This window comes from Aythya fuligula, chromosome 18 (assembly GCF_009819795.1).
Source record: "Aythya fuligula isolate bAytFul2 chromosome 18, bAytFul2.pri, whole genome shotgun sequence".
Lineage (NCBI taxonomy): Eukaryota > Metazoa > Chordata > Aves > Anseriformes > Anatidae > Aythya > Aythya fuligula.
The window spans coordinates 12,022,318-12,047,908 of record NC_045576.1 but is presented as its reverse complement, the minus strand read 5'-3'; the positions used below and the strand labels follow the sequence as shown (position 1 = coordinate 12,047,908).

The 25,591-nt window shown below is 43.5% G+C and overlaps 1 protein-coding gene across 2 annotated transcripts in view; it reads left to right on the top strand.

Annotated features, from left to right (window-relative positions):
* Positions 1-1,078: 1,078 nt before the first annotated feature.
* The window catches only part of RPTOR (regulatory associated protein of MTOR complex 1), a 135,754-nt gene continuing 111,241 nt past the window's right edge, over positions 1,079-25,591 (top strand). Inside the window, exons 1-3 of one of the 2 annotated variants that reach the window (XM_032199470.1) lie at positions 1,079-1,334; positions 8,140-8,242; positions 10,637-10,719. In XM_032199470.1, coding sequence (XP_032055361.1) covers positions 1,173-1,334; positions 8,140-8,242; positions 10,637-10,719 — 348 coding nt within the window. In that variant the 5' untranslated portion in view covers positions 1,079-1,172. The remainder of the gene's footprint in view (positions 1,335-8,139; positions 8,243-10,636; positions 10,720-25,591) is intronic. The other variant, XM_032199469.1, reaches the window with a different exon arrangement.

The window sequence follows — 25,591 nt, the reverse complement described above, 5'->3', positions numbered from 1 at the left end:
GATTGGAGCCTTCATGGGGCGGCCTTTTGACATCTGGAGAAAGGTCTTTGGAGTATGCCCTCTCTCATGGATGTACACACACTGACAATGTCAGTGATTAATATGATTGTGTAACTCAAATTATATGTGTATTCTTTGATCTAGACTTTGAAATACTTTTTATGGCTTTAAAATGCTATGTACGGATATGAATGCATATGTAGAGACATGTAGAGATGTGAATGTGTATGTAGAGATATGGATGTATACGTATGGATGTGAATGCATATGTAGAGATATGGATGTGTATGTAAAGATATGGATGTATGTGTATGGATGTGAATGTATATGTAGAGACGTATGGATGTATATGTAGAGACATGAATGTTTATGTACGGATGTGAACGCAGTTGGACTTGACTACAACTAAGAGCAGACAGAGGACCTTCCTGAGGAGCACTATTAGATTTAATTAACCCCCTGTTTATTTGATAGCCAGGAGGGTACTTTCAGGACAAGGCTCTTGCTCCTCAGAGGCAGGGGCACCAGCCCTGGCTCCGCGGGCCCCTTTCACCCTTCCCCATCTCTTCCCCCCGCAGCTGAGCAGAGGGCGAGGGGCGCCCCTCAGGGCCGGAGCTGAGCGGGGTGTGGGGGGGGCTCCCCTCAGCCGGGCCCCGCCGTCACCATGGCGACCGCGCGCGCGGCGCGGCGTGTCCCAGGCGGCGGCCCGTAGCGCGGTGCATCGTGGGCCGAGCCAAGATGGCCGCCTCCTGGCCGCGGTGCTGAGCCCAGGCGGCTGCCGGTGCCGCGGGACGCGTCGCCCCTTCGCCCCCACCCTCACCCTCTCCGTCCCCTCCTCCGCCCCCCGCCGATCCGCTCCGCTCCGCGGTCTCCGGTGTGCGAGAAGCGCGGGGCCGCCATGGGCCGGGCGCGGCTCCCTCCGCAGCGAACGCGGGGCCCGCGGGGCTAGAGGCGGCGAGGGGAGGCCCCGGGCCGGGCCCCGCCGCTGCTCGGCCCGCGGAGGGGCCGGGAGGCGCCGCCGCTCCCCGGGCCCTGCCGGGGCTGAGGCGCGGAGCAGCCGGGAGTGAGGCGCCGCTTGCCCCGGGCTCGTCCTTGGCCGCCCCCCGCTGCCCTTGGCCGTCCTCGGGGCCGGGGCCGCCGGGCGCTCGTTGTCCGCCGCCGCCGCCGCCCCGATGGAGGCCGAGCTGCTGCAGTCGCCTCTGCTGGGGCTGGGGGAGGAGGATGAGTCCGACCTGAGCGACTGGAACCTGCCCCTGGCCTTCATGAAGAAGAGGCACTGCGAGAAGATCGAGGGCTCCAAGTCCTTGGCGCAGAGCTGGAGGATGAAGGACCGGGTGAGGCTGAGGGGCTGGAGGGATGTGAGGGGGGAAGGAGTCGGTGCCCTGGGGGCTCCCAGCTGGGGGCTGCGTTCAGGGCAGGGACCCCGGGGGGGTCCGATCGCCCAACGCGCCCTCAGCCTGGGTGTCCCTCAGGTGCGTGAGGGATGCGGCTGGGTCCCAAACGTGGGGCTGGGAGATCCCTGAAGGCCCCTTCCAGCTCTGGGCATTGTATGGAAAATGAAAATTCCAACTTCACCATAACACGCTGTTCGAATAGCTCCCTGCTTTAAGCTCTTTAAATGGAATTGGTACTTGGTGTTCTTCAGTGCAGGCAATAAAATTAACGAGGGCTAAAGCAGCGCTGCGGATCGGCAGGTAACGACGCCGGAGCAAGGCACGGGAAATGCCCTTGCAGGCGGCTGCTGGAGGTGCACGGAAGCTTTGTGGTTTCGAAGTTCGCCACCAGCACGTTATGTGGGATACAAAATTAAGGCGCTCTTTGTGTGTGTGACTCAGTCTGAGAGGAAACTGAGATTATATGATTTTGGAGGCAGAAAACAATTATTAGATGAAGCACCTAGTGAGTGTTATAGCAAGGTGATGCTCTTGTATGTGTATGTTGTGTATTGCACTGGTAGGGCCAAGAATGCCAAGCAAAGATCTCTGCCAGGGCGTCTTGAACCTTGTGCTATGTTTGTGTCCTGCCTTAGTTAGGCTAAGCTAAAACAAATACACAGGCAAACACCTAACAAACATTGTGGATAATCAGCTCCACGCCTTCCAGTTTTGGAATTGGCTTTCAGGTGTTACCGGGTTCCCGAGGTCTCGGAGTTTGGACATAACCTGTATGATTTCTTTATGTGACCGAATTCCTGTTACATTTATGATCCCGTTTGTAACGCTGCGACCTAAGCTTGGGAACTGCTGGAAACTCCTTCCTCAAAGTTCTTCCCAAAGGCACCACGAGCAGGGCTGGGGGGGCTGTGTGGTAATCTGGATGTTCCTGGGGGTGTTCACCCAATGGTTCCTGTGCTCAAAAGTGCTGGGAAAGGCTCAGGCAGAGCCAGAATTGTCTGAGTAGAGCCATGTAGTAAGGATCTGACTTGGCAGATCGTTAATGGGCTGAATTGAGTTTTTTGGTTTAGGATCCAATTTAAATGAGCCGTAGAACACAGTGTCTTGTGGTGTGCCTTCTTTAAAGGGTTTTGGCAAAAAAGCGATTTTCTCTACTAGACTGTGGAGGTGTGATGAGCTCGCTTGTCTATTTTAGTGATCCCTCTGCCTTCCCGTGAAGCTTCCTATTTGCTTACTTGATGATCTGCAAGCTGTCTTTTTCTAAATTGGGAACGACTTTGCCTTGATGATCAATAGGTTACAGCATAAACGTGAGTACAGGGGTAGTAGTAATCAGCTGCCTTCTCTCTGTTGTAGCACGTTTCACGTGCCTGTTACAGTAAAAGGGAATCTCTTTAATGAAGAGAGCGGTGGTTACAGCAGTCGTCATGGCCCAGAGCTCAGCAAAATCAGGCCCTGAGAGAATTCATTCTCAAAGAACATTGAGTTTTATTTTTGTAAATGAAGAGAACGGAATAAACTGAAGACTTCACAATTGCTTCTTTCTGCTTTCACTGTGAGCTTGAAACAAGTAACTTCAGAGCAAGATGAGTCGTGCTGATCACATTGTGCATGTGGACAGCTTTGTTAGGTATTGTTTGGACAAATTTGCCATTACGCATAATTACTTTTTGCTTAAGAACAAGACTTCTTCCCCCCTCCTCCTGATTTCACTTTACTGGAGTTGTGCTCTCTTGCTTTATAAATAATTCCTCTCCTTTTGTTGTTTTAGCTGACTTCAGGAACTCTCCTCATTCGCTTTCTGTTTCTTTAGAGCACTGTTCCCCACCGATCATAATTCTGTGTTGCAGCCGTGCTTGTTTTGGTCAGCATTCAAGGCCTCTGATACCTTTCCGTAGCCGCTAATCAAACTAAGAACACGTAGTGGTTCCCCTTCCGTCTCCACTTGACTGCTGGCTTGTCGTGCTCCCCAGCTGACTTCAGCTTCCTTTACTTGTCTGCTGCTACCTTGCTCCAAAAGCCACCTCTCATTGCCCCAGATGTGCGTTCTTCTCCTCCAGGTGCTCTTGAAGGATTTTCTTGAGGGCTGGAGGGATGTAACTCATTTCTTGCTATGATTTGAGTGTGGAAAGCATTTGATAAATTTGCTTGTCCCAGCATAGGCTGAGCCTATATCTAAACTAAGAAATTTTTAAAGGTCTACCAACCAGAATGTATATTTGCTAGAGATGCAGATAAACCTGTAGCATTTTTTCCCTATGAATCATGAAAAAAACACAGGCTGGGGCAGGTTTTGTGCTTATACATCACCTTGAGCACTCCCTGCTAAGGAGTGAGCCTAACTCAACTATAGCTACAGGAAATGATTCCACTAAGGTTTGGGAAGGGAATGACTTTTGGAATGACTTTTTTTTTTTTTTTTTCTTCGTTGCTCTAAAAACCCCAGAGTTTATAGGAAATTAAAGATTCTTTAGAAAGCAGGAATCCAACAAGAAGGAAGAATCAAATAAGCAAAGTAATCAGCAGTAAATCTAGGTAAAGTAACTGAACCACGCTCGCCCCCTTTCATCTGGAGGGACTGCTCTGGAGACATTTAATCTTTCGTCTCCTGCTTCGCTGGACTACATATGCCATCAAAGTGACACTGCTTTGATCTATTATTTATTTAAAGTATATTTTTAACACAGGAGGTTTGGAATTATGCTTTGTGTATTGAATTAAATCTCACAGCCTCGGCAGCAGTCAAGTCGTGAAACTTGATTTAAATAAAGAGGTTTCAAAGATACCAGGTTTTACTGACAAGTTGCTACCAAATTCAGAATATTTAAATGAGGCTACGCCGTACTTACATTGATTTCTAAAATAAGTGGCGAGCAAGAAAGCCAGTTGTAATAGTTTTACTGTAGCATTTTTTTCTTGCTGCCTCATAACTTGCTGAGTGAGAATTAAATCCTCTTTTTATGAGAGGAGGAATGCACAATTAGGTTTCTATGGAAATGCAGATTAAAACGGTGCTGCATACAAATGCCCTTGCTTCAGAGAAGCAGAGCTCACCTGCCTGCACGGTGTGTGTTTTGTATGGCAGGGAAGTTAACAGAGGCAATAGCACTGGGAGCTTGTGCACGTTATTTCAGCTTCAGGTGGTTGTTTCGGACTTCCCAACCACAACTGCACTGGAAGGAGCTTGGCTGCCCGCTGATCTCCCCTCTCTCCTCCAGGGCCAGTTCAGGGGGTGTCTTATGAATCTCATCGGGGTGCGAGGTCACGTTTTGGTGGCAGCCTTTGCTTCAGTTCTGCTTATTGCGTCCTAAACGTTTGTCTTGTGTTGGCTTTTGCATTGTCACAGGCTGTCGGCTGTGTTTGTGTGTAAGGAACTCACAACCTGGGCATTAGTCTGGGGTCTGAACCAAACGATGTGTGCCTTCTGCTCTTCCCCTAGTGTGTGGGTGAGCTCCTGGGCTGGCTGGCTGGGAGCACTCCGCTCATTGCTGTGGAGTGGCCCCTGGAGCTGGGGGTGGTGTGGCTCCGTCTCCCCCCCCAGGCTGTGGCTGCAATCCGTGGCGGCTCGATGGTTACTCAGAGGGGCAGCAGCTGCCCTGCGAGGTGTGCGAATTGACGCCAGGGTAGGGCACCTGCTGCTTTACAAATGGCTTTGGAAATACAAACCAAAACAAAGCGACTCGGCTTCTCCCACCGCCGAACCCCCTGCTGTAAGTAATGAGCGCTGTCGTCCAGTTACGGATTTGTCTTCTCTTACCCAGAGCAGGATTCGTTTTGAATTAAGATCGTTGGATATTGATTGAATCGAGTTGGGAAGCTCACACTGCATCTGTCTACAGACACTTTTCTGTCTAAGCAGAGAGGACTTGAACAGCTCTAAAGAGTTTTGCAGACTTCTTGCAGGATGATACGGAACTTTTTGTGATGGTTCAATGTGCAGAGTGAATGTGTAGTGGGGGTACATTTGTCTACATGTCTTAAAATCAAGCTTTATTTTTTGTTTTGTTTTGTTTTTTTAACAGACTGAAGCCAACATTTGAACTCTCTCAGTTCATTTTATTGCTGGTAGAGAGGTGTTACCGCGGGTGGGCAGAGCCCTTGTGCTGCAGGAGATGACCAGGTGGCAGCCAGGCTCTCGTGGAGAAGGCTGTGGACCACTTCTGCTGACAACTACTCCTGTGCTGCAGCTCTGGGCACGTTGCAGTGCTTCCGAGGGTTACGTGAACCTTTAGGAGATGCTTTGTTAGGGCGTTCCTGGTTCTTAAGCTTCCCTCTGCCTTGTGCAGGTAGAGAAGTCCCAGGACAGCAGCCTTCCTTGGAGCATCGTTTCTGTTTTTCTCCATGGGTCTTTATTTTTTTTGAGAGTTTTGGGGGTGTTCTCGTTTCTTCTCGGCTGCCTTGCTTTAATTGGCTTGCTGCTGCGCTGATCTTCTACTCGTGAGTGTTTGTGATGGTGGCTGTTAGCACAGTAAGGCCACTGATAACCGAGGGAGGTCATTGATCGTTCCTTGTGGCTCAGTTTTGAGACAGACTTGTCTAGGAAGGAGAATGAGGGGTTCTTTAGCCAAAATACATTCAGGAGCATTTTCCTGATCATCCTAGGCAGCAGAGCTCTTCAGCAAGTTGCTGCGTGCTGTGAGTCCTCAGGTTTTCTGCCGTATTTTGCTGCTTTGCTATCCTGGTGCCTCAGCCAACTTCATCGGTTTTATTCTGAAGAGCAGCTCTGCCACGCATGGTCACCTCCAGTCCCGGGGGACACCTCAGGATGGCGTTCCCTCCTGGTGCTGTTCTCAGGGCAGGTCGACAGCCCGTGTGTGTGCGTCCTGGGTGTCTGACAGTGACAATGAATCCTGGGGTTAAGAAGTGTCTGTCAGGCAAGCAGTGAAGCCGGCAGCAGAGGCCTGCTTTGTGGAGCTGTACTGGCTAAAGCAACGTGCTGGGCAGCGTGAAGCTCGGTGGAGATTTCGTGGTACTGGTGTGGGAGACGGGCTAGAAAAGGGAAACAAACACGAAGGAGGAGTTGAGCTGGGAACCTGGTACGTGCTGTCACAGCAAGCACCGACCTTTCGGACCACAGATGGTGGAGGCTGCCTGCAGAGGTATTGCATTATTAACGTTACCTTGAAGTTTTTCTTTGCCTTCTGCTATTTTTATCACCGTGGAGGAGCACACGGATGTTTTTTCAAACAACGTATTTCTTGTAAACTTCATATAAAAGCTTCCTTGCAATGGGAAGCTCTTGGTGAAGACGTCACCTTGTAAACGTTACAAAGGAGCTGGAGAGGTTTCGGCAGGCCTGGTGCCCCTCTTGTGTCTTGGTAGCTAGTCTGCTAAAGGGAAGATCTGTTTAAAAAAGGGAAGAGCAGTGCTCAATTCCCAGTCCCTGCTGAGTGGGACCAGGTCACAGCCTGGGGGGCCAAGCGCCCGCATGGCAGGCAGCACATCCAAGGGGCTCTGCGCTCCTCCGCCTGCTCACCGAGCCTCCCTGCTCCACTTTCTGCTTTCTGTATAAATTATACAGTCGTGTGGCTCTCGCTTTTGGATTTTTTTTCCTGCTGTTCTGAATTGTAACGAGCACCCTGGGGAAGCGAGACGCAGGTGGCTTCGCTTCAGACAAGCGAGAGCCGAGCGCTCGATGGAAGTACAGCGAGCCACGCTGCTTCTCTTGTTTTCCTTCTTGGCATCAGGATATGGGCTTATTGGTATTGGGCTGAAGGAGTTTAGAGGAGAGAATGAAGCAGCCAAATAATATAAATGATATTTGGTCATGCTGGGTTTGCATACATCCTTACAGGGAGGCTGATTTAAAGGATGATGAAGCGGCAGTTTGTGCAATTCTGAGGGCCACATAATAAACGTAGTTAGAGGTGGATTAATGCTGTCAGAAATACCGGTTAGAGCTTTCAGCTTTGGTAGCTGCCCCTGGGTTTGCCAATATTTAAGGTGAATCGAAGGGGAAACTTCTGATTAGAAGCTTCAAGGTAACATGTTTCCCATCCGGCTGTGGGCCGTTTGCCTGGGGTATACGTACCGGGAGTGCTCAACACCACGTGCTTTGCCTGCCAAAACATCTCCCGCTGCAGAATTTTAGAAAAATGAATAAAAGGTGGAAAAATGCAGGATGGCTTCTGAATGTGGCAATATGGAAAAAAAAAATAATTAAAAAAAATGAAACCCAAATCCTTTAGTCTCTTCTTCAGATAATTATAAGCACCTGACTAAGGTTCTTGTCTCTATGAGCTGTGTCATTTCAGAGGTCTGCGAGATGTATCCAGGTTAGCGACATGTGAAGGAAACAAAAAACAAGGACTAAACATTTTGTTAGGGTTTAGTTAGTCGCTTGGATGTTTTTCCTTTTATTGCTTTTGGTTTCAGTATTAGAAAGGACATATTATATCCTAATATTGATCAGGGACCCTGAGTAGCATATTCCCATATTTTAATAATACATTTCAGTTGGACAGTGACTAATTTAAGATGCATAGAAGTCCAATGATATCCATTTCCATGCTGTATAAAAGAAGAATGAGCTGTGGAAATAATAATAAAAATAGTAATGTAAAATCTCTAAGTACTGTTCTATTAAAAAAAAAAATGTAATCAGTCATGCCTTGCTTAAAATAGTTTGTGTTAAAGAGCAGATAACGAAACTTAGTTGAAACCCTTCAGAAGTTATAGTAGACTTCAACACAAAAATTATTTAGCTTCTACACTAAGTAAGCATTTTACTGTTTTTTCTTTCCAGATGAAGACTGTTAGTGTTGCCTTAGTTTTGTGCCTAAATGTTGGTGTGGACCCTCCTGATGTGGTGAAAACAACTCCGTGTGCCCGTCTGGAGTGTTGGATAGGTAAGTCTTGAATCTTCCGAGCTCCAGATAACTGCATTAGTCTTACAGATACTGAGGTGTAGCATATATGGTAATTGCAAAGTTGTCGGTTTCCTGGACTTAAAACTAAGGTGAACAAAAGGAAATCTGGTTTATGATTTTTCCATGTCTATACGAGTTAATTAAGTGTCCAGCAGTATCAGCTGCCATAGGTCATCTCTCCTGCTCTATTCTAAAATGAGATAGTATGGAGGAAAAAAGGCTGCTAATTAGCTACTTACTTATAAATCTACAGGAATTAAAAATATTAAAAAATGTATCTAAGGAAACCTTTGAGCAGTTACACCTTTAGACTGCTCTGCAAAGGTTTAAAATAACCCTGCCTCATACAGTTGAGAAATAGGTCTTTAACATGCGTAGACTTCACTGCAGTTCGAGGTGACTGCTCTGAGGCTATTTGACTTGGGTACATAAATTCAGAAAACCTGGAATTATTCACAAAAATCTCTTGCTAGCAGTGCTAACTTGAGGGCTTGATACTTTGATGCAGCGTTGGATTAAATTTCTATTTTTTTCATTAGGAAGTGAAAAGTTTCCTTGGTTTTGGAGATTTTCAAGATGAGATAAATCTGAAATAATATTGAAAGGAATTACCTTGTGTAAGAAAACTAAGAGATTTGGGTTTTATCTAGGAATTGAAAATGTTCAGTCTTCAGCGAGTAAGACGCAAAGCCCTGTAATCCCAAATACTGAGCCTTATAATGGGCTACAGTAGCAAATTAATCATTGTATAAACTGAACTTCTTAAAAAAACAACTTTCAGAACATTTTGTTTCTAACCTGCTTTATGAATCTGCAGTGTCTCATTTTGTTTTTTAAACCAAAAAATGCTGATGACTTTAAAGCAATTAAAAAGCCATGAGCATGCACTAACAAATATGTCTCTTCAGTGGAGAGAACAGCTCTCATTTCTCACTGATACATGGGTAGAGAGCAAAGAGAATGAGAGGAGTGTTGCAGAGTCATTAAAGTTATTAGTGATTATCATCAACAAAGAGAATTTTGAATGCAGTTTTTAAATTAAATTTTTAGTGTGTGTACACAAGCACTCCTTTCCATTTCTACTGTTTTCAGATATGTAAAGTTGTGTAATCTGCAAAAACACCCACTGGTTTTTCTGCTGTACAAGAGTCTTAAGGGAAACAGAAGATTTTCTTCTCTTGTTTGCCTCTTGGAGTGGCACCAATGTACTTTGTTATAGCAGGAAGGGCATTGTGTAGTGCTCGGTACTCCGAAGGCACTCCAAAGTCCACTAACGGTATTCCTCTGCTGTCAGAGTGGATCTGAAATATTTTACATTTCTTTTTTTAACGTTCAGCTTGGTCCTTTTGAAGGACTCAATAAATAAATGTCTGATGTATTTATGCTGCATTTTTGTTGTTTGAGCAGTAGCTAATGGCATATTAACTAACAAAAGGTCTCACAAGGCAGTGTGAATCCTTTTAGTAGCATCAGTGCCAAAGCTGCTGTCCTGCAGCTCAAGGGTCTCTTGTGAAACTTGCCTTAAAAAGCAAGGGGACTGGTGCAGTTCGGAGTGACAAAGATTACTGCAGTATGTAGAAACATTTCTGAAATGTATGTCAATGAGTGCTGAAACTGCAGGCTTTATGGAGAGGACTGGAGAACTCATTTTCGTCTGGTGATGCTCCTGGCTACATTTGTGGAGCAAGAGCCGAAGCTAAGCTGAAGGAAATAGATTGTCTGCTTAGACTTTGAGAAGCCTATTTACTACTGCTGGTTATTTGTTTTCAGTCTGTCTGGAAAAATGTGAATGATATATTACCTTAAATCATTCTACAAAAGAATACGATAACTTCAGCAAAATCCTAGTTTTTATGCATTTGAGAAAAATAACTCATAAAATCGTGCTCTCATCATGCTTTGTTAGGTTTTGTTTCTAACAGTATAAGGTAGAGTATTCATAAAGTTGACTTTAAAAACTTAATGGAATCTGTTAATTGCTTTTAAAAATGATTTGTATTAAATTGCAAAATATTAGCTTCTAGACATTTTTTTTTTTTTTTGAAACTGAAGTGTCAATTATATGGCTATGCTTTTCTGAATGAGTACATAAGCTGAAATTGTATTGCTATGGATTGTGGTAATTATCTAGTGATAAAATTAACTTATTAAAATGGTTATATGTTTGATGATAAACATTTTTTTCTAATGAAAACAAAATCTTGCTTCATTTACTACCATTGCTTACTGCTTCAGAGACTACACCATTTGTAATGTTTGTGTGAGCTATTTCAATTGTTGTTATTTACTAAAGAAACATTTTTTTTACTATTTTTTGGTAAGTTGAATGACTCAATTGTGGTCAAAAAGACTCATGTGTATTTTGTTTCTTAGATCCCCTATCAATGGGTCCTCAAAAAGCTCTGGAAACCATTGGGGCGAACTTACAGAAGCAGTATGAAAACTGGCAGCCAAGAGTAAGTATTTCTTGGGCTCCCCCTCGGCAGCTATAGGCGTGACACCCCTTCACTGTAGACTTTCAACTTAGACAGAAAACTGAGGTGTGTGCTATTGTGTGGCACGGTGCTCTTGCAGCATTTGTTGCTTCTGTCATCCATCAGGATGAACACATTCTTGCAGGCTGTCAAAATACCAAGGTTTCTAGCGGATACTTCTTGGCTAGCACTTTCTTCAATCATGTGTGGGATGTTTTAGATAAGAACTCAGCTGTAGAACTTAATTTATATTCTCCTGTCTTTATTTTTGAGATGTTCACAGGTTTTTCATTCTGAGTTTGTGGTTTCATCTGTAATAAAAATATTTGGCCTCAGCTAGTTCAAAAGTATGTGTCCCAGCACTCGGGTATTTTCTTAATCTTGTGATGGGAAAAAGTAAATGTTGTATGGTCAGTAGCCAGGGAAGGCTGTTGGTTTGGTTGTAAAATGTAACTTGAGACCTTTGGTAACTGCTAATTGTATCTGTATAGAACTAATACAATGTGTATATAAGTTTTTGAAAGTGACTGCTTTGGATATTAGTAACAAAGCAGAAGTTAAATATGCTCCTTACTGGTTATTTATTTTCTGCTCCGTAACATTTCAGTATCACTTCTGAGGGAAGTATGTTACTGCTGGGTGTTTCAATATCCACAGTTTTGTATGTCTCAGTAAATAAGCTACATAAGATCTAAATAATGTTTGAAGTCTGCAGTATTTTTCAAATAGGTACAAAAACCAAACTCTAGAATCATCCTCGCTATTAACATTTCCTGGTGTGTTCTTGTCCTTATCGGTGCGTTGTAGGGTATACACATAAATATTGCTCTTCAAAGTACCTACACTATTGGCTACTAAAGCATAAATTTATGATTATAAGTAATGTGTAACCCAAACAGAAACAATAACTTCACTGCATGAACCTACTTGTAGATTTGCCTTTATTTTTTTCCCCTTATGATGCGCCAATACTAAGCTGATCTTCATTTTAAGGAGATGTTCTAGAGGGGACGCTGTTTGATCTCTTCATTTTAAATCGACTTCAGTAATAATGAGCATTTTTGTCAGCACTGGGACTATATTTTCTGCTTCTAACATTGCTTGCTACCTTATTTAATGTACGACCAACTGACTGTCTCTGTAATGTTTGTTGGTGGATGGTTTAAGAGCGTGATCTGCAACTGGCAAAGTTATTCCCATGTTCCTGTCCTCAGTATAGGAAGAGTGGTTGAGAAAGCGTTTGTGTTAGCGGTGTCCTTAGGTATCTTCAACCGATCTTCCTATTTAAACTGTGCTGGGTTATGTTTGTTTACTCGTTTCTTCGTAATTTATAAAATCAATAAAGATAGATCGCCGCTGCCAATGCTTTGTGTGAGCGTGGAACTTACCAGCTCTGAGGGTCTGTTCCTGCAGGGAGCTGCACCTTCTGGAGAGCTGGGGGGGGGGGGGGGGATTTTGTTTTCTTTCCCCACATCTTCCATTCCTTCATAAAGGACCAGTACTTTCAGATAAAAGATAAATGGCTTTGGGGTTATCTTTGCAACAGTAAAAAAATTTTTCTTTTGCCAGATGCTGAGAATATTTTTCACCAAAAAAGAGTTGTTGGTGCGTGTGGTTTATAAAGGATGCTGGTGAAGGACTTCATTGTATTCTGAGTCCCTCTTCTGCTTTTTAACCCAAGCTTGATGGAAATAATATATGCAGAGCAGTTTGAGAAGAAATACATGTAATGCAGGTTCTTTATTTCTTGCCTGTGTGCGATACTTCCCTACCCCCTTGTTCAGGGTTGGCTGATGAGACCTGAGTTCATCGTTCAGCGAAGGCTGGATGTGTTACCTGAAGGAGAAGTGCTGTATTTAGTGGCGAGATGTTTACATTGCTAAATCTGTGGGTAGCTTTCTACATAACACTTCAAATGTGAATATTCGGTGGATATGCTTTTTTCCAGAAGTGTTTGGAAGTATACTTATATAAGAAGGGTTTGTCTTGAAGCGTGTAAGTACGGTGTATATTTAAGACAGAAGAATTTACTTTGGTGTTTTTCCTTTTGGTGCATTGGCAATTTTTTTAATCTATCTGGCAGCCCAAAGATTTGGCAGAAAATATAAACAGTGCCTGCGACCGAATGGGAGAAGTAAAACATCTTGATGCAAAGGTGACAACAAACCTTTCTCAGCTCTTTAATAACAGAGTCCGTATTACTGAGGATGAGGGACAGGCATCGAGGAGCAGCAGGTACTCTGTGTGTGGGCTGACCTCACGCTGCCTTGTAGAGTTTGCACAAAACATGAGGCAATTACTGAGCTCAGATGTTTGTGTGCAAGGTGCCTGGTTTGTAGCAGTAAATCACAGCCCTTTGAAACATTGCAAAGCTAAACACGTACCGTTTTATTGCACTCTACAGGGCTCTTGAGTTTTCTGCAGTAATAAAGAGAAGTTGATGTGCCATCTGCAATAAAACAATAGGAACATTATTGAATTTCCTAGACCTTTCATATAAATACTAATACATCTAGTTTTGTCTAGTTCTCAGTGTTTTGGAATGGTTGAAGAATTGATGGGAAGAAGACAATTCTGGGAAGACTAGGCAGTCTGGAAAAAGACCAAATCATTAAAATCTTCTGAAATAGTCGGTGTTACTGGCTTGTTACTGTGGGTCCTTAAGCTAGGAAGTGCCTAGCATCAATATCGTATTGTGAATGCACAAATAGTGGTATCTGCTGGTAAATGGCTTGTCAGTCCTTCCAGTACTGTCCCAGTAATAAATGCTGTGTGAAAAGTCCTTTAACACCACTACCAGTGCAGCTCTTGTCTGCTTGTAATTGTAAGATGATGTTTGAATAAATGCCCATTTTTGTTAAATACAAATGGCTTAGGTGAAAAAGCCTTAGAAGGGACAAGGATGGAAATTCTTTGTTTCTGGGAGCTCCCAGGCTGCACAGCTGATGCCAATTTCCCTCTAGGTCTTATTGAGCCCCTTTCTAAATAATTTATCAGCTTGCCATTGCTTGAAGTATTTCTTCTGATTAAATTTAAGACTTTGCTTTATTGTTGTGTAGCTACATAAATTTGTGTGCTGCAGGAGTAAGAAACACTTCAGCCATTCTTTCATCTGCAAAATACTGCAGTTAAACAATATTCAGTCATTTCACTGCAATTCTCAAATGAAAATTTTACTGGGGGAAGCAAGTAGGAGATGACAAAGCTGCAGGCATACAATGAAGAATTTATCTCTAAAGGTTTTTGTCTGAACAAGTACGAGGCCTTGCAATTCGGTGCAAAGATGATCGAGGAGCTACTGAAAAAGTGGGGAAAAAAAATGAGAGCCCTTCTCCAGTATTGCCATGGGCTTTGAGTTCCACTGGGCATGGAAGAGGTTAATCCTGAGGGTAATCTGGAAAGGAGGCTCGGTGATAGGGGATAAGGGGGGCTGCCTAAGCAGCTGAGAATGAAATGAGGAAAAGGTAGGGGAGGCTCAGAGCACAGGACCCCATAGTGCAGCTCCAGGGGAAGCCTTCCCTGCAGCTGCCCTTCGGGTGTTTGGGGGAATCTGTGGGCTCCTGGATTAGGGAATGGCTGGAGGAGCTGAGCAAAACTGGGGCTTGCTGGTTACAGGACCCAGGGTGAAGGTTTTGGCAGGCAGTGCCAGGAGAACCCCATGGAAAAGGAGAGCCTTTAGCCGGACAGCGCGTTCCATCACTTTAATTGCCTACAATAAAATGTGCGTTGAGATTCTTTTGGAGATTCTTCATGTGCTCAGTACTTAAAGTATTTAGATAAGATATTGATCGCATGGAAATGGTATTTCTCTGCTTCTGGTCTTTCATTACCCTTTGCAGAATTCTGCTTGGGTCAGGTGCGGTGCTGTAGTGAACGACCAGCAAGAGCAGCACTACGTTACCTGTGCTAGCAGTGAGTAACAAATATTTCCCGTGGTGTTCGTATGCACATTTAGTTTTGGCAGCATCACGTGTTGCACCATTCAAAAAGCACTAAAAACTTCCCTGTTTTTAGAGTCTGATGACTTTTAACTTAGGAATAATGCTCCGTGAGTTCAGAGCGTTCCTGCAGTGATGCAGTAGCCAAGTGTGGGATTTCATCAGCAGAAGCTGTTGCTGAAGTCCCAGTTCACATCCATTTCTGGGCAGAGCCTGGGACTGGGAGCTCTTTGCTGTGAGCTGGAGCAGAGGGGTTAGTGGAGAGGATGAAGGTGCTGCTCAGCTTTCTGCTGTTCCTGCAGGCTGGTTTGAGAGATTTTTTTCTGCATCCTCTTGGCTGGAGCTGTCTGAATCAGGCTGCAGTACCTCTGTATGAAAAGCACCAATTACCCCGTGTAAACATGGAAAATGCTCCTAGATGAGGTTGGCCTGTGATTTCTGGCTTCGTGCTTAGAAAGGTGCCAGACAATTTTTTTTCCCCCTTCTTGTAATAAAAGTCTCATTACTTGGCTTTCTGGCTTTCCAGGACCATTACTTGCCTTTGTTTCCATTCCTGTGCATTTACCTTTGAATGAGAGCGGGGCTGTGCAGCCAAAGGCAGACTTGCAGGTTGAATGATGCGCGGCTTACATAATTCAGGACCTGGTATGAAGTAGTCTGGAGCATATGTTCATCAAATTTGCATGGAATTACAGCTTTTCTTTTTTTTTTTTTTGTCAGCTATGGCTTTTGACCATCTTTTTTAACTCAAAACTGCTCAGAAAATTCACAGGGTGTTATTTTTCCCCTTTCTCTTACCACACTCAATTTTGACACTTCTGTTGTGATTTCTACTAGTCCAGAGGAATCCCAGTGGCCCTCCTACAGCAAATGCTTTTTACAACACTGTTCTTTATTCCCTTACAGAAACTTTCCCAGTCCTGCCACTGGAAGGCCAAAAAATGCTGTTTGTGATCCTTCCTGAGCAGAGGTTAGGTTAAGAAAGCCATCTCAGAGGCGCTTACATACCTCTGTTGCTTGTGAAGTGCCTTCTTTACAGGGGGGGCAGGGGGACCGGTCTCATCTAAAATCGGTGTTCTCCATTTTTATAAAACCTTTATTTTCTTGAGAGTTTGTGCCATGCGGTTGTCTTTGCACAGCTAGCTGTGAGACAAATGAGGGCTGGGTGTTTGTGTCTCCCACGGGGGTGGTTCGCTAAGGCTTAATTTTGTTTTTAATGGTACCACCGCTGCTGGAGGAAGGCTGGCTTAAGCAAGGTGCTGTACAGATGAAATGGAAGCAGTGCTGCACAGCTTGTGATGTGAAAGAGATTCAGAGAATCACAGAACGCTTTGGGTTGGAAAGGACCTGGAAGCCTGTCCAACTCCAACCCCCTGCCATGGGCACCAGCCCAGGCTGCCCACGGCCGTGAGCATTTTCAGGCACGGGGCATCCACAGCTGCTCTGGGCAGCCTCTGCCAGTGCCTCGCCGCCCTCTGGATAAAGAATTTCTTCGAATAGGGCTGAGGTAGACAAATAGGAGGGTACAGAGGGACCGTAAAATAAAAAATAATAGCAATCAATGTGATAGGGTCTTAATGTACCAGAAGCCTAAGTGTGCGTGTTGGGAGATGTTGCAGCATGGTATGAGACAGGAACAAGCAGCAAGTGCTTCCAGGGGAGTTTTGAAGATGTGATGAGCAGATGGAAGAGAATGTACTGAGGGAAATGGGTTTGGAAGAGCCCGGAGCGTAAGGTCGTAGGTCAGTTCTGTTGGTATATGAGATCAGTGAAAGAAGTAAGATTTGGAGGCTTCAGAGAGGAGGAGCACCAGTAGAGCTTTTTGTAATTCTTAACGAAAATTGGGGAGCAAGTAAGAGTCTTCTGAAATGCTCAAGAAGGAATTTTAAATGAGTTTTGGATCATTAGCTAGCGAACTGACGTAAAGAGGATTTTGGTGAGAGAAATTTTTACACCCTCTGATAAGTCAGTTAATGGAGCACGAGAGGTCTGTACCCCTCTGTAGGATGTAGCCACAGCAAGGTCTGTTTGTCATCTGGGCAACATCTATTTCTCCCATTCCCCCTCCTGTCCTTTAAGGCCAGCAGCTCTGGGACTTCTTTACTTTGCAGTAACCAACACCAGCAAAGCCAAAGAGCTTCAAATGTTCCATCCCACAGAATTTGTTTTCTCCCAGCCACTTGCCTAAATAAAACAAAGGAAGAGTCGGTCAATTACAGTATTGATTTTCTTCTAATTCAGGTGCTACACTGTTGTCTCTTTCTTCTCTCCATTTCCTTTTTTTTTTTTTCTCTTTCCCAAAGACAATCATCTCCACTAATGCTGTGTTTTGATTGTCTAATGGGACTTCTTGTTAGTATTTCCTTATAGCTCCACTTGAATGGACCTCACGGGAGTGAAGGAGAGTGGCCTGTGATGGGGAATGAAAATATCTGGTAGGGGAAGGGCTAGAGAGATCTGGAAGGCCAGACTAAATGTATTTCTAGTTAACTTTTGGAGATGTTGGCTTGAAAACAGGTATTGATAGTTGAGAATTTCTGCATCTGTAGCCTCCCTGGCACTGAGGACAGTGTGTAAATAAATGTTGTGGGAGCTGTCACGCAGCAAGCTGGCTTCTGTTCCTTATGGAGCATCAATAAGAACTGCATAACTTAGATTAACATCGCATATTAGTAACGTATCTGAACTCATTAGTCTGGCAGATCAAGGTATGTCCTAGGTGTTTCCACGCCGTTAATCTATGTGGCTGCACCCATTTTTCCCTCAGCTCAAAGAGGAGCTGGAGCTGAGGAGCAGCGACTGCAGCAACCTTGCACTGACACGACGACAGGAGCCTGGCCTAAGGGAACGATGAACTCGGTGCCAGTCCCCAGTGGGCATCCCTTTCCCTTCCCCATGCAGCATTAACAGAAATGTTCGTTGAGCTATGGCTGTATCATTGTTTTCTTCTGTGTTGTTTTGTGTTTTTTTTTTTTTTTTTTTTCCCCAATTGAATATCAGATGGTGTGTGGTGCCTCTTGCAGCTTGCTTCCACCAGTGAGTGACAATGTCTGGGGAAATGTCTCATAGAATAGAGAGAAATTATATATATATATATATTTCTGGCAAGTCTTCAAGGAAACTGATGCTTTTCTGATCAAACGAGGCTTCTTCCTTCTTTCTTCTCGTCTGCTTCCCAACAGTTTTGTCTTAATTTAAAAGGAAGCGCAGCCAAGATACTTGAAGATCATTTGAAGCGTCTACCTCCTCGTGCACGTTTTCTGTTGTTGATGCTGTTGTTCCCCTCATTAGATATCTCTGGGCTTTGATACAGTTTCTGAGGTTTCATTCCTTGCATTGCTTCCTTCTGCCTAATTAATTGGTAGGTTGCCTGCTGCACATCAAAGGTTGAGCATTTCCTAAAGAGTAACTACTTAAGCACGAAAACTAATTGGACACATGACCTAATTATTGGTCTCTCTCTGAGTCATACTTTTCCTTTATTTCTGTGGGGTTTTTCTTGTTAAACAACAACAAATACTAATTGCTCCTGTAAAAGAAATATTACAGAATTCCAAAGAGGGAAATGGAAAAATGTGTACTTGGTCTCCTTATTCAGTAGACATAGGAGCAGGTAACAAAAACAGAAGAAGAAAAAAAGGGAAAGAAGCCCAATGCTGTGACCTTGTTTAACAAAACTAGGTTTTCCTAAGGGGGCTATGTTTGTTGTGTTTATTTCCCAAGAGCTGCTTGAGTTTGGCAGCTATTTTGGGCTCTGCAAAATTTTGCTGTATCAATCCTTTGCTGTCTTGTTAAAGATCAACCATCTTCAGCAAAAACTAGCATTTTTTTTCAGAAAAAATAAGTTTGTCAGAAAACAGGGGCCAACAAGTATAACGGCCAAAAGCAGTTCTCATTCTGTCTGAAAAGTTGTTGTGGTGTCGTTCTGAGGTTGATTGTTAGCCCTGTGCTGATTTCATAAAATACTTCTCTGAAAGAATGGGTAGTTTAGCCAAAAAAACACAAATTGTGAGTATGATAAATAGTGAAAGTCACCTCTGAACTGCTGAGGGCACAGGGACAAGAAGCAGGCTCTTATTTTACCTATTCCCTTCCCCTGCCACACACTTCATTCGGGCAGCATTGGGCCCGCCTTGCCAGGGTGGGATTCCCTGACACTACCTCTGAAATGCTTTTCAGGTGCTGGGGTACGGTCCAGGACCTCCTAGCAATATCAGAATCCTTTATATGCACGCAAGAGTTCAGCGACTGGGCTTTCTCTTGTTTTGCTTTCCATAGCCTTCTGACAATGAGACCCATCCACGTGCTGTGTATTTCCTGGTTTGTTTTGTATTTTGTCATCAAAGTGAGGCCAGAATTGGCGGAGAAGCAAGACTTCTGTATGCTGGAGTATTTCCATACAACCATTGTGCTCCGAATGTCTGTTTGTCCTAAGATGTGAAGAAAGACCTGACATTAGCAAGGCTTCTTGACAGAGATAAGCAGCTCTGCCTGCTCAAATCTGATTAACGTTTTTCTGTAATTACCACCCAGCCTCTGCGTGACCTATTTAAAAATACCTTCTCTTTGTGTTCCCGGGAGAGTGGTGAATCGCTGGCGATTACAGACGGGGGGAGCCTTCTGCAGGTCCACTCGCATTGCCCCTGGTGCTCTTTGGTAAATAGCACTGGGATCCACTGGACAAGGGTTCTGGCATTGCAAACTTGGTTGTGCAAATGGTGCTTTACTAGGCAACTTCAGCTTTTACTGCATAAACATCTGTTTTGCACAAAACTTAGAGCGTTAAGAGAGAAAACTATTTACATTCGTATTCTTGTTCGTAGCTCAGGCAGAATGAGAAAAGCCCGAAATATTTTAATTCCTCTCTTAAAGCGTAGAGCTCTGGGTGATTGTTTTTCCTTCTCCTAACCCATTAAGATGTTCCTTAATCTGAACATCACTTCATGAAGCAATTGCTTTGTAATCAGAGGAAAACCTGAAATTGCTAAATTATTATTTAGTTTTGAGAAGATCACCTTCTTATCCCAGCAGGAGCGCAGGATAGCAGTCCCACCTGTTGAACGTCCTGTTGAGGACAATGCACGTTGAGCAGAATATAAAACCAGCCTGTTTGAGCTTTCATTCACACACCCAACTGTGGTCCTGCAGCCAAAACTCGGCTCGGCGTTACGTCCTGGTTTAATATCTAAGAAACAAGAAGAGGAAGAGCCTGAAACTTTAAAGAGCTCTTAAAATAGAGGTTATAAAGATGGAATAGTACTAAAATGACACTGTCGCTTAGGAGTTGTGTTGACTAAGTAGGTTTTAAAGATGTGTCCTGGTCTGTACTTAAAATCCTGTTAGTGTATTTTGTGGTGTGACCTGTCAGAGCCACCAAACTACCACAGACGGAGGAAAGGCATCTGGCGTGAGAAGCAGGCTGAAGTTTTTACCAATTCTTGTTGTTTATAAACACACAATTGTTTGCACAGCCATCTCAAACTGTTTATTTATTTCAATAAAAAGGGAGGGCTTCTTCCCATACTGTGTAGGCTGGTAGGTCAATTTTTTGTACATCCTGGAGCAAGCTGGTGGTATGTAGCTGCTGGTAACTGCTGAGGAACACGCCTGTGCCTGTCCTGAATCTATTGCAGCAGATACTCAAGGTTAGCACTCCTGGTTTTTGTCTTCCCTGTCAACATCAGTTCTTCTGAACAGACTGCTCAAAGGTATTTTTTGGAAGTATTATTGAATACTGAATCCACACAATGTGGATTAGGTACTTTAGAATTCATTTCACATTGGACTTAAAAGCAAGGTCAAAGACTCTGCAGAGGAAAGGTAAAGTCACTACAGTGCTGACTCCAGTCAAGTGAATAAATGTTCCACCCGTACAGCTTAGCTCTAGTAATGCATTTTGTCCTAGACATCTAGCAAATTAAGCTGTTTAAGTCTCGGCTGCTTGCAAATATATTATGTTCTAGGAGATTGAGATGGATTTTTAAAATGCAGCCGGATATCTACAGAGGGCTTCCCGAAGACTTCAACGAGTCTTTCTTCTGGCTTAATTTAGCTTTTAAACTGAAGTATCCTTAAGTAAAGGTATTTCTTCACTGTAATTAATATTTTTTCAAGCTATCAATAACTAATAATCAGAAAAAAAATAATCATTGTTTGTATTAACCAAGTTAAGCTGTTGTTCTTAATATCAGGTTGGGATTTCCAGCACAATCTCTTCTACTTACAACAAAAAACTGTGTGTAGTGCTCTGATTATCCTCATGAATTTACATAAAGGTAACTTCATGTGCCCATCACCTAAAATAAAAGATGTTTTTATTATTTTAAGAAGCCTGGAATCTGTGGATACGGTTCAGCATAACTTGTATTTGCATGCGTATACCTGATGTAAGAGTTACTCTGCTCATATCAGGTTGTTCTTGCGGGCAATTCAATTTCTGGTTGATGGGTAGCAGGCATACATTTGAGATCACTTCTTGCATTGCTGAATCGATCTCTGCTGTTATCCATAGCGTGCTCCCGTGGTGGTTTACTTCTCTGCCACCTGCTTTGTGCACTCTGAGCTGGTGCAGCAGAGTCCTGGGCAGGCGCTCGTGTTTGCAAGCAGAAGGAAAAGACCAGCAAAGTTGCATCAGTGCAAATGTTGTGAAATTCCGAAAACCCTCTGTGAGACTGCAGGCTTCCTGCCAAGCTCCCTGCTAGACAGACTTCGCCAGATAGTTTGGGACAAACTTGTCGTGGCAGAAGCCTTCCTGGGCTCTGTGTAAGCCATGGGTGACTGCGAGGTCTTGTGGTGCCTGCAGGGGATTTGTCTTACGTAGGTTTTGCTGCTGTTTCTCTGTTTGGGGTGGATGTGGAAAACAGCTGCATGAGTACAGGGGTTTTGGACAAACTCAGAGATCCTTTAGAGAAATGGATCCAGATTTCTTACCAGGCATCCTTTGTACTGATGTAGCAAGGGTTATTTCAAACAAATGCTTGTAATGGGCTAGTGCTGAACATGCTGCTAATGAGTTCCAAGGATTGACTGTATTTTTGACAGATTTCCAGAGGAAGGCGGGGTTTTACAACCACGCAGCGTGTGGTTGTCTTGCATCTACTACGTAGACAACAACCCTAACACATCACACACCGTGTCTTTCTTGAGGATTGAAAATTCAGAATTTAAGTTAATGTCCTAAACATTTTGTGAAAATAGCTGCCTGGAGAGACTGCTTCTTGTTACCTTCTTGGGCACCGAAGGAGCAGGCTGCAGTCTGAGCCCGAGCACTAACAGCGGCCTATGGGGAGGGAGGGGAGAATCCCATCAACATCTGAGCCTGCAGAAAGAGACTGCACCTGGTTAGATGGTACAGGAACCCCAAAATGAGCACCGGAGTCAAGGAAGGTCTGCACTTGGTTTTGCTTCTCATGAAAGAGTTCTTTCCCACACAAATTGCTTGTTTATTGTGAAATTGTGCAAAAAAAAAAACAAACAAATATTCTTGTACAGTTCTAAATCTGTCGGCTCTTTGATGCGTTTCCAAAGACGGTGTAAATCGAGGATCTCAAATCTTTCTTTGATAAAGGAAAAATGTGTTTGAATCAGTATTGCAATTACATCGCTGTAGCTCACAGGACCGGGATATTAATCACAGTTTTGAAGTAACCAAGGAGCAGAGTGTTTTTGCTAGGAATGAGGTAGGTGGCTTGTCGCTGAGAGAGCTCCAGCATCACACAACTTGGGAGTTTGCCAGCTCAGTGTCAGAGCGAGGGGAAAAGCATCGAAATTACGGGATCAGAGTCCCTAGTAATGAAGGTAACTTTAAGGGAATTAATGGGTGAAAAGCAGTTAGTAGTGGAAGTTATTAGGAACATCAACTGCTAGGGTGTTTTGAAAGGCTTTGTGGAAGAAGTGAGGAGGCAGAGATTACCTGTGGTTTACCCGATCTGCAGATAACTTCCCCACTGCTGTGTGTACTTGAACTTGCCTGCATGCTCCAGCTTATTTTGGAGTTCTAGGATTTTTTCCTTTCTTCTTCCTACTCGTCATCAGGAAGTTCCCTAACAAAAAGGACTGGAAGTGATTACAAAGAACTTGTGAATATTCAGAGAAGGAATCTAACTTGACATTTAGAGAAATGGAAACCAGGGGGAGTGTCAGCATCCAGTCAAGAACAATAAAATCGAAGTTCCAGGCCTTAAAAAGACCCAAAAAATGGCACAAGGCGAGCTTCCTTTCTACTTTTTTTTTTTCCTTTCTACCTTTCTACTTCACCAGTATATAATTTAAGCCTTTTGTAAAGCTTACTGAATTTTTGATCCCTTTTTATTTCCCTGCCTATTACTACATTATGATTTTATAGAATGATTTTAAAATAAGCAAATAAAAATGTGAGCGCTGTAGTCTTCTAATTTAGCTAAGCTATTCCTGTTGTATTTGTTAATATGCAAGTATAAATCCTTCTATTCCCCTGCTCCTGCTTTAAGCATGGATTATTGTTTAAGGAATGCTTTAAAATAAAACAAAAAGCTTATCAATACTTAAGATGCCCTGCCTTCATTTTGCTCTGTTACAAGTAGTAAATACTGAAATAGCATTATAGCATTTTTTCCTAATTTTTGCTCTTAATCAGTTGATTTTCTTTGAGGTCACGTAACCAAGGATCTAAAAGAATTCCCTGCCATGCAAATTAAATGCACTCGGTTCATTTTTTGACCACTCTCAGTTCATTTTTTGACCTGCCCAGGGGTGGCCGGGAGCTGGCTGCAGCCTGGCCACGTCCTGCGCACTCAGCCGCTGCTGGCGGGAGGCAGACATGTGATTTGGATATACATAGAAGTTATTATCTCTATTTCTGTCAGTGGCACAGAGGGTAATTTTTCTTTAGGCTTATCTGCTCTATATTTTTGCTGTCCTTATGAAGAGTTTTTCATGCAAGTCTTTTAATAAGCCTTCAGAAGGGCCGATGGTAACGAAATGTTCCGAGCCCATCACCGTAAAAACCCCGTGCTCTTGCAGATTTGGGGTCACATTGTTGGTGATTTTTTTTTTTCAGGTTCTCCTGAGCCACTTTGTTATCCTGTATTACTGGTGTGCCAGTTACCACGCTGATATTCCTGACGTAGTAACTAAAGCCTAGAGTAACGCTGAAAGATTAGAATTGCTTTTTCCTGTACCATAATTCAGGATCAGACTTTAACATACTGGCCGACGAATTAAAAAGGGCTCCTTTCAGTTTTTCGTATCTGTAGCTGCTTAATTCTGCACTGCGAAAGTCACAGAATAATAACAGCATTTATCAAGAGCTTTTATTTGCTGCCTGCTACGTTAACAACTTTACACATGCTTGTGTTTTGTGTGTACGGTACACACAGGCTGTTCAGACTGTTCCTGTATCTTAAAGCTAAGTCAAAACCCTGCCCATACTTGGCACGGGACAAAGGTTTTGATTTTGTAGTTTGAGTTGTGTATGTCGTCATTTGTGGCTCTGAGTATTGTGCCTAAGCACAGTAAATGCGTTGGTGCTCCTTAATTGATTGTTATAATCTAATGAAAATATAGAAAAGAAACAATGGAACACAAATGAAGATGTTTTGATCAACATCAAGATGTTTTTCATCAACAGTTACACAGTAATTACTGGTGAAATACAGATACATTGAGGTAATCTCTGTGGCAATTAGCTCTGAAGTACTAAAAAGAGGAAATATTGCTCGTCTCTCCGCTTTGCTTTTGTAATGGAGATGCAGGTTGGCAGAATTTTTATGCAAGCCTGAAAATCAAGCCAAAAGCACATGCTTGTAGGGGTGCTGTTGGTTTAAATGTCTCTGCTAATCTCCAGTATTTTCACCATAATTTGTTTCCTTACACATGCATGCACGTTCTTCTTGTTGGCCCTTTCCATTTTCCAAATTGTTACAGTACTCAACATTTTTTATATTAAGCTAATTAAAAATGCTTTGCCGTCATTTTCGTAATCTTCTTTTTCAGTGTTTTATAGGCTTGCAGTGCGTTAAATAGTTTTTTATTTAAAAACTCAGAAACCACCACAGCAACCCATAAGTAAAATGTCAATTGTGTTGCTTTGCTTTGTGGCATAACAGGCATCCAATTATCTGGCTGTGAAATTGCTTGACAGATAGGGGCCTGTTGGACGTCTGAGCCGGTTTGTTCCAGCCGTTTGGAGAACATGTTGCATCCGACTGACAGCTGCCCCCTAAAACCCACAGTCTGCATTCATTCAGTTCTGCTCCTTACACTTTTAGGAAAACCAAATCCGGTATTTTTAGTGCTCATCATTAGCAGGTCTTCAAACATCTCAGGGTGCAGGTGGGTTGTTTTTTGTTTTTTTTAATCTCCAAACTGTCTTGCCTATTTTGATAAAGCCGAGTCCCAAAGTTTAGCAGCAATTTTCCTGTTGCTTCAGACCCTGCTGTTGCATCTCCCCCTCTGTTTTTTTTTTTTAATTTTTATTTTTGGTCCCTCTGTCCTTCCAGACAGTGTGAGCTGAACCAGCTCGTGCAACAGCAGGGACCGAGCCGCAGCCTTCATCTCTTGAGCAGCACGAGTGGGGCTGAGCACCTGGGCAAGGGCTGTGCACCTTCACCCCTGGAGCTGCCAGTTTCCTTACTCTCATTTCTTAGTAACTTCTTTCTTTGCAGCTTCTTTCTTTGTGAAGCATTTTATATTTGTCTTTTTCAAAATTGGGCATTGTTCCAGAAACATTCTCCTGGAATAATTAGATTGCTTTGATTCCTTTTAATTAAATCATGTTAAGTAGGCTGGCTGTGTGCGGGGCGAAGTCTCAGGTTTAATGTATTTTCTGCGTTTGGAAACTGGCATTCACGCCTGATCCAAGGCACAGTGCAGCAGCTGCACGACACCCTGCCATGCCCCATTTATGCAGAGGTTCACCTTGAGCAGCAGAGCTGCCT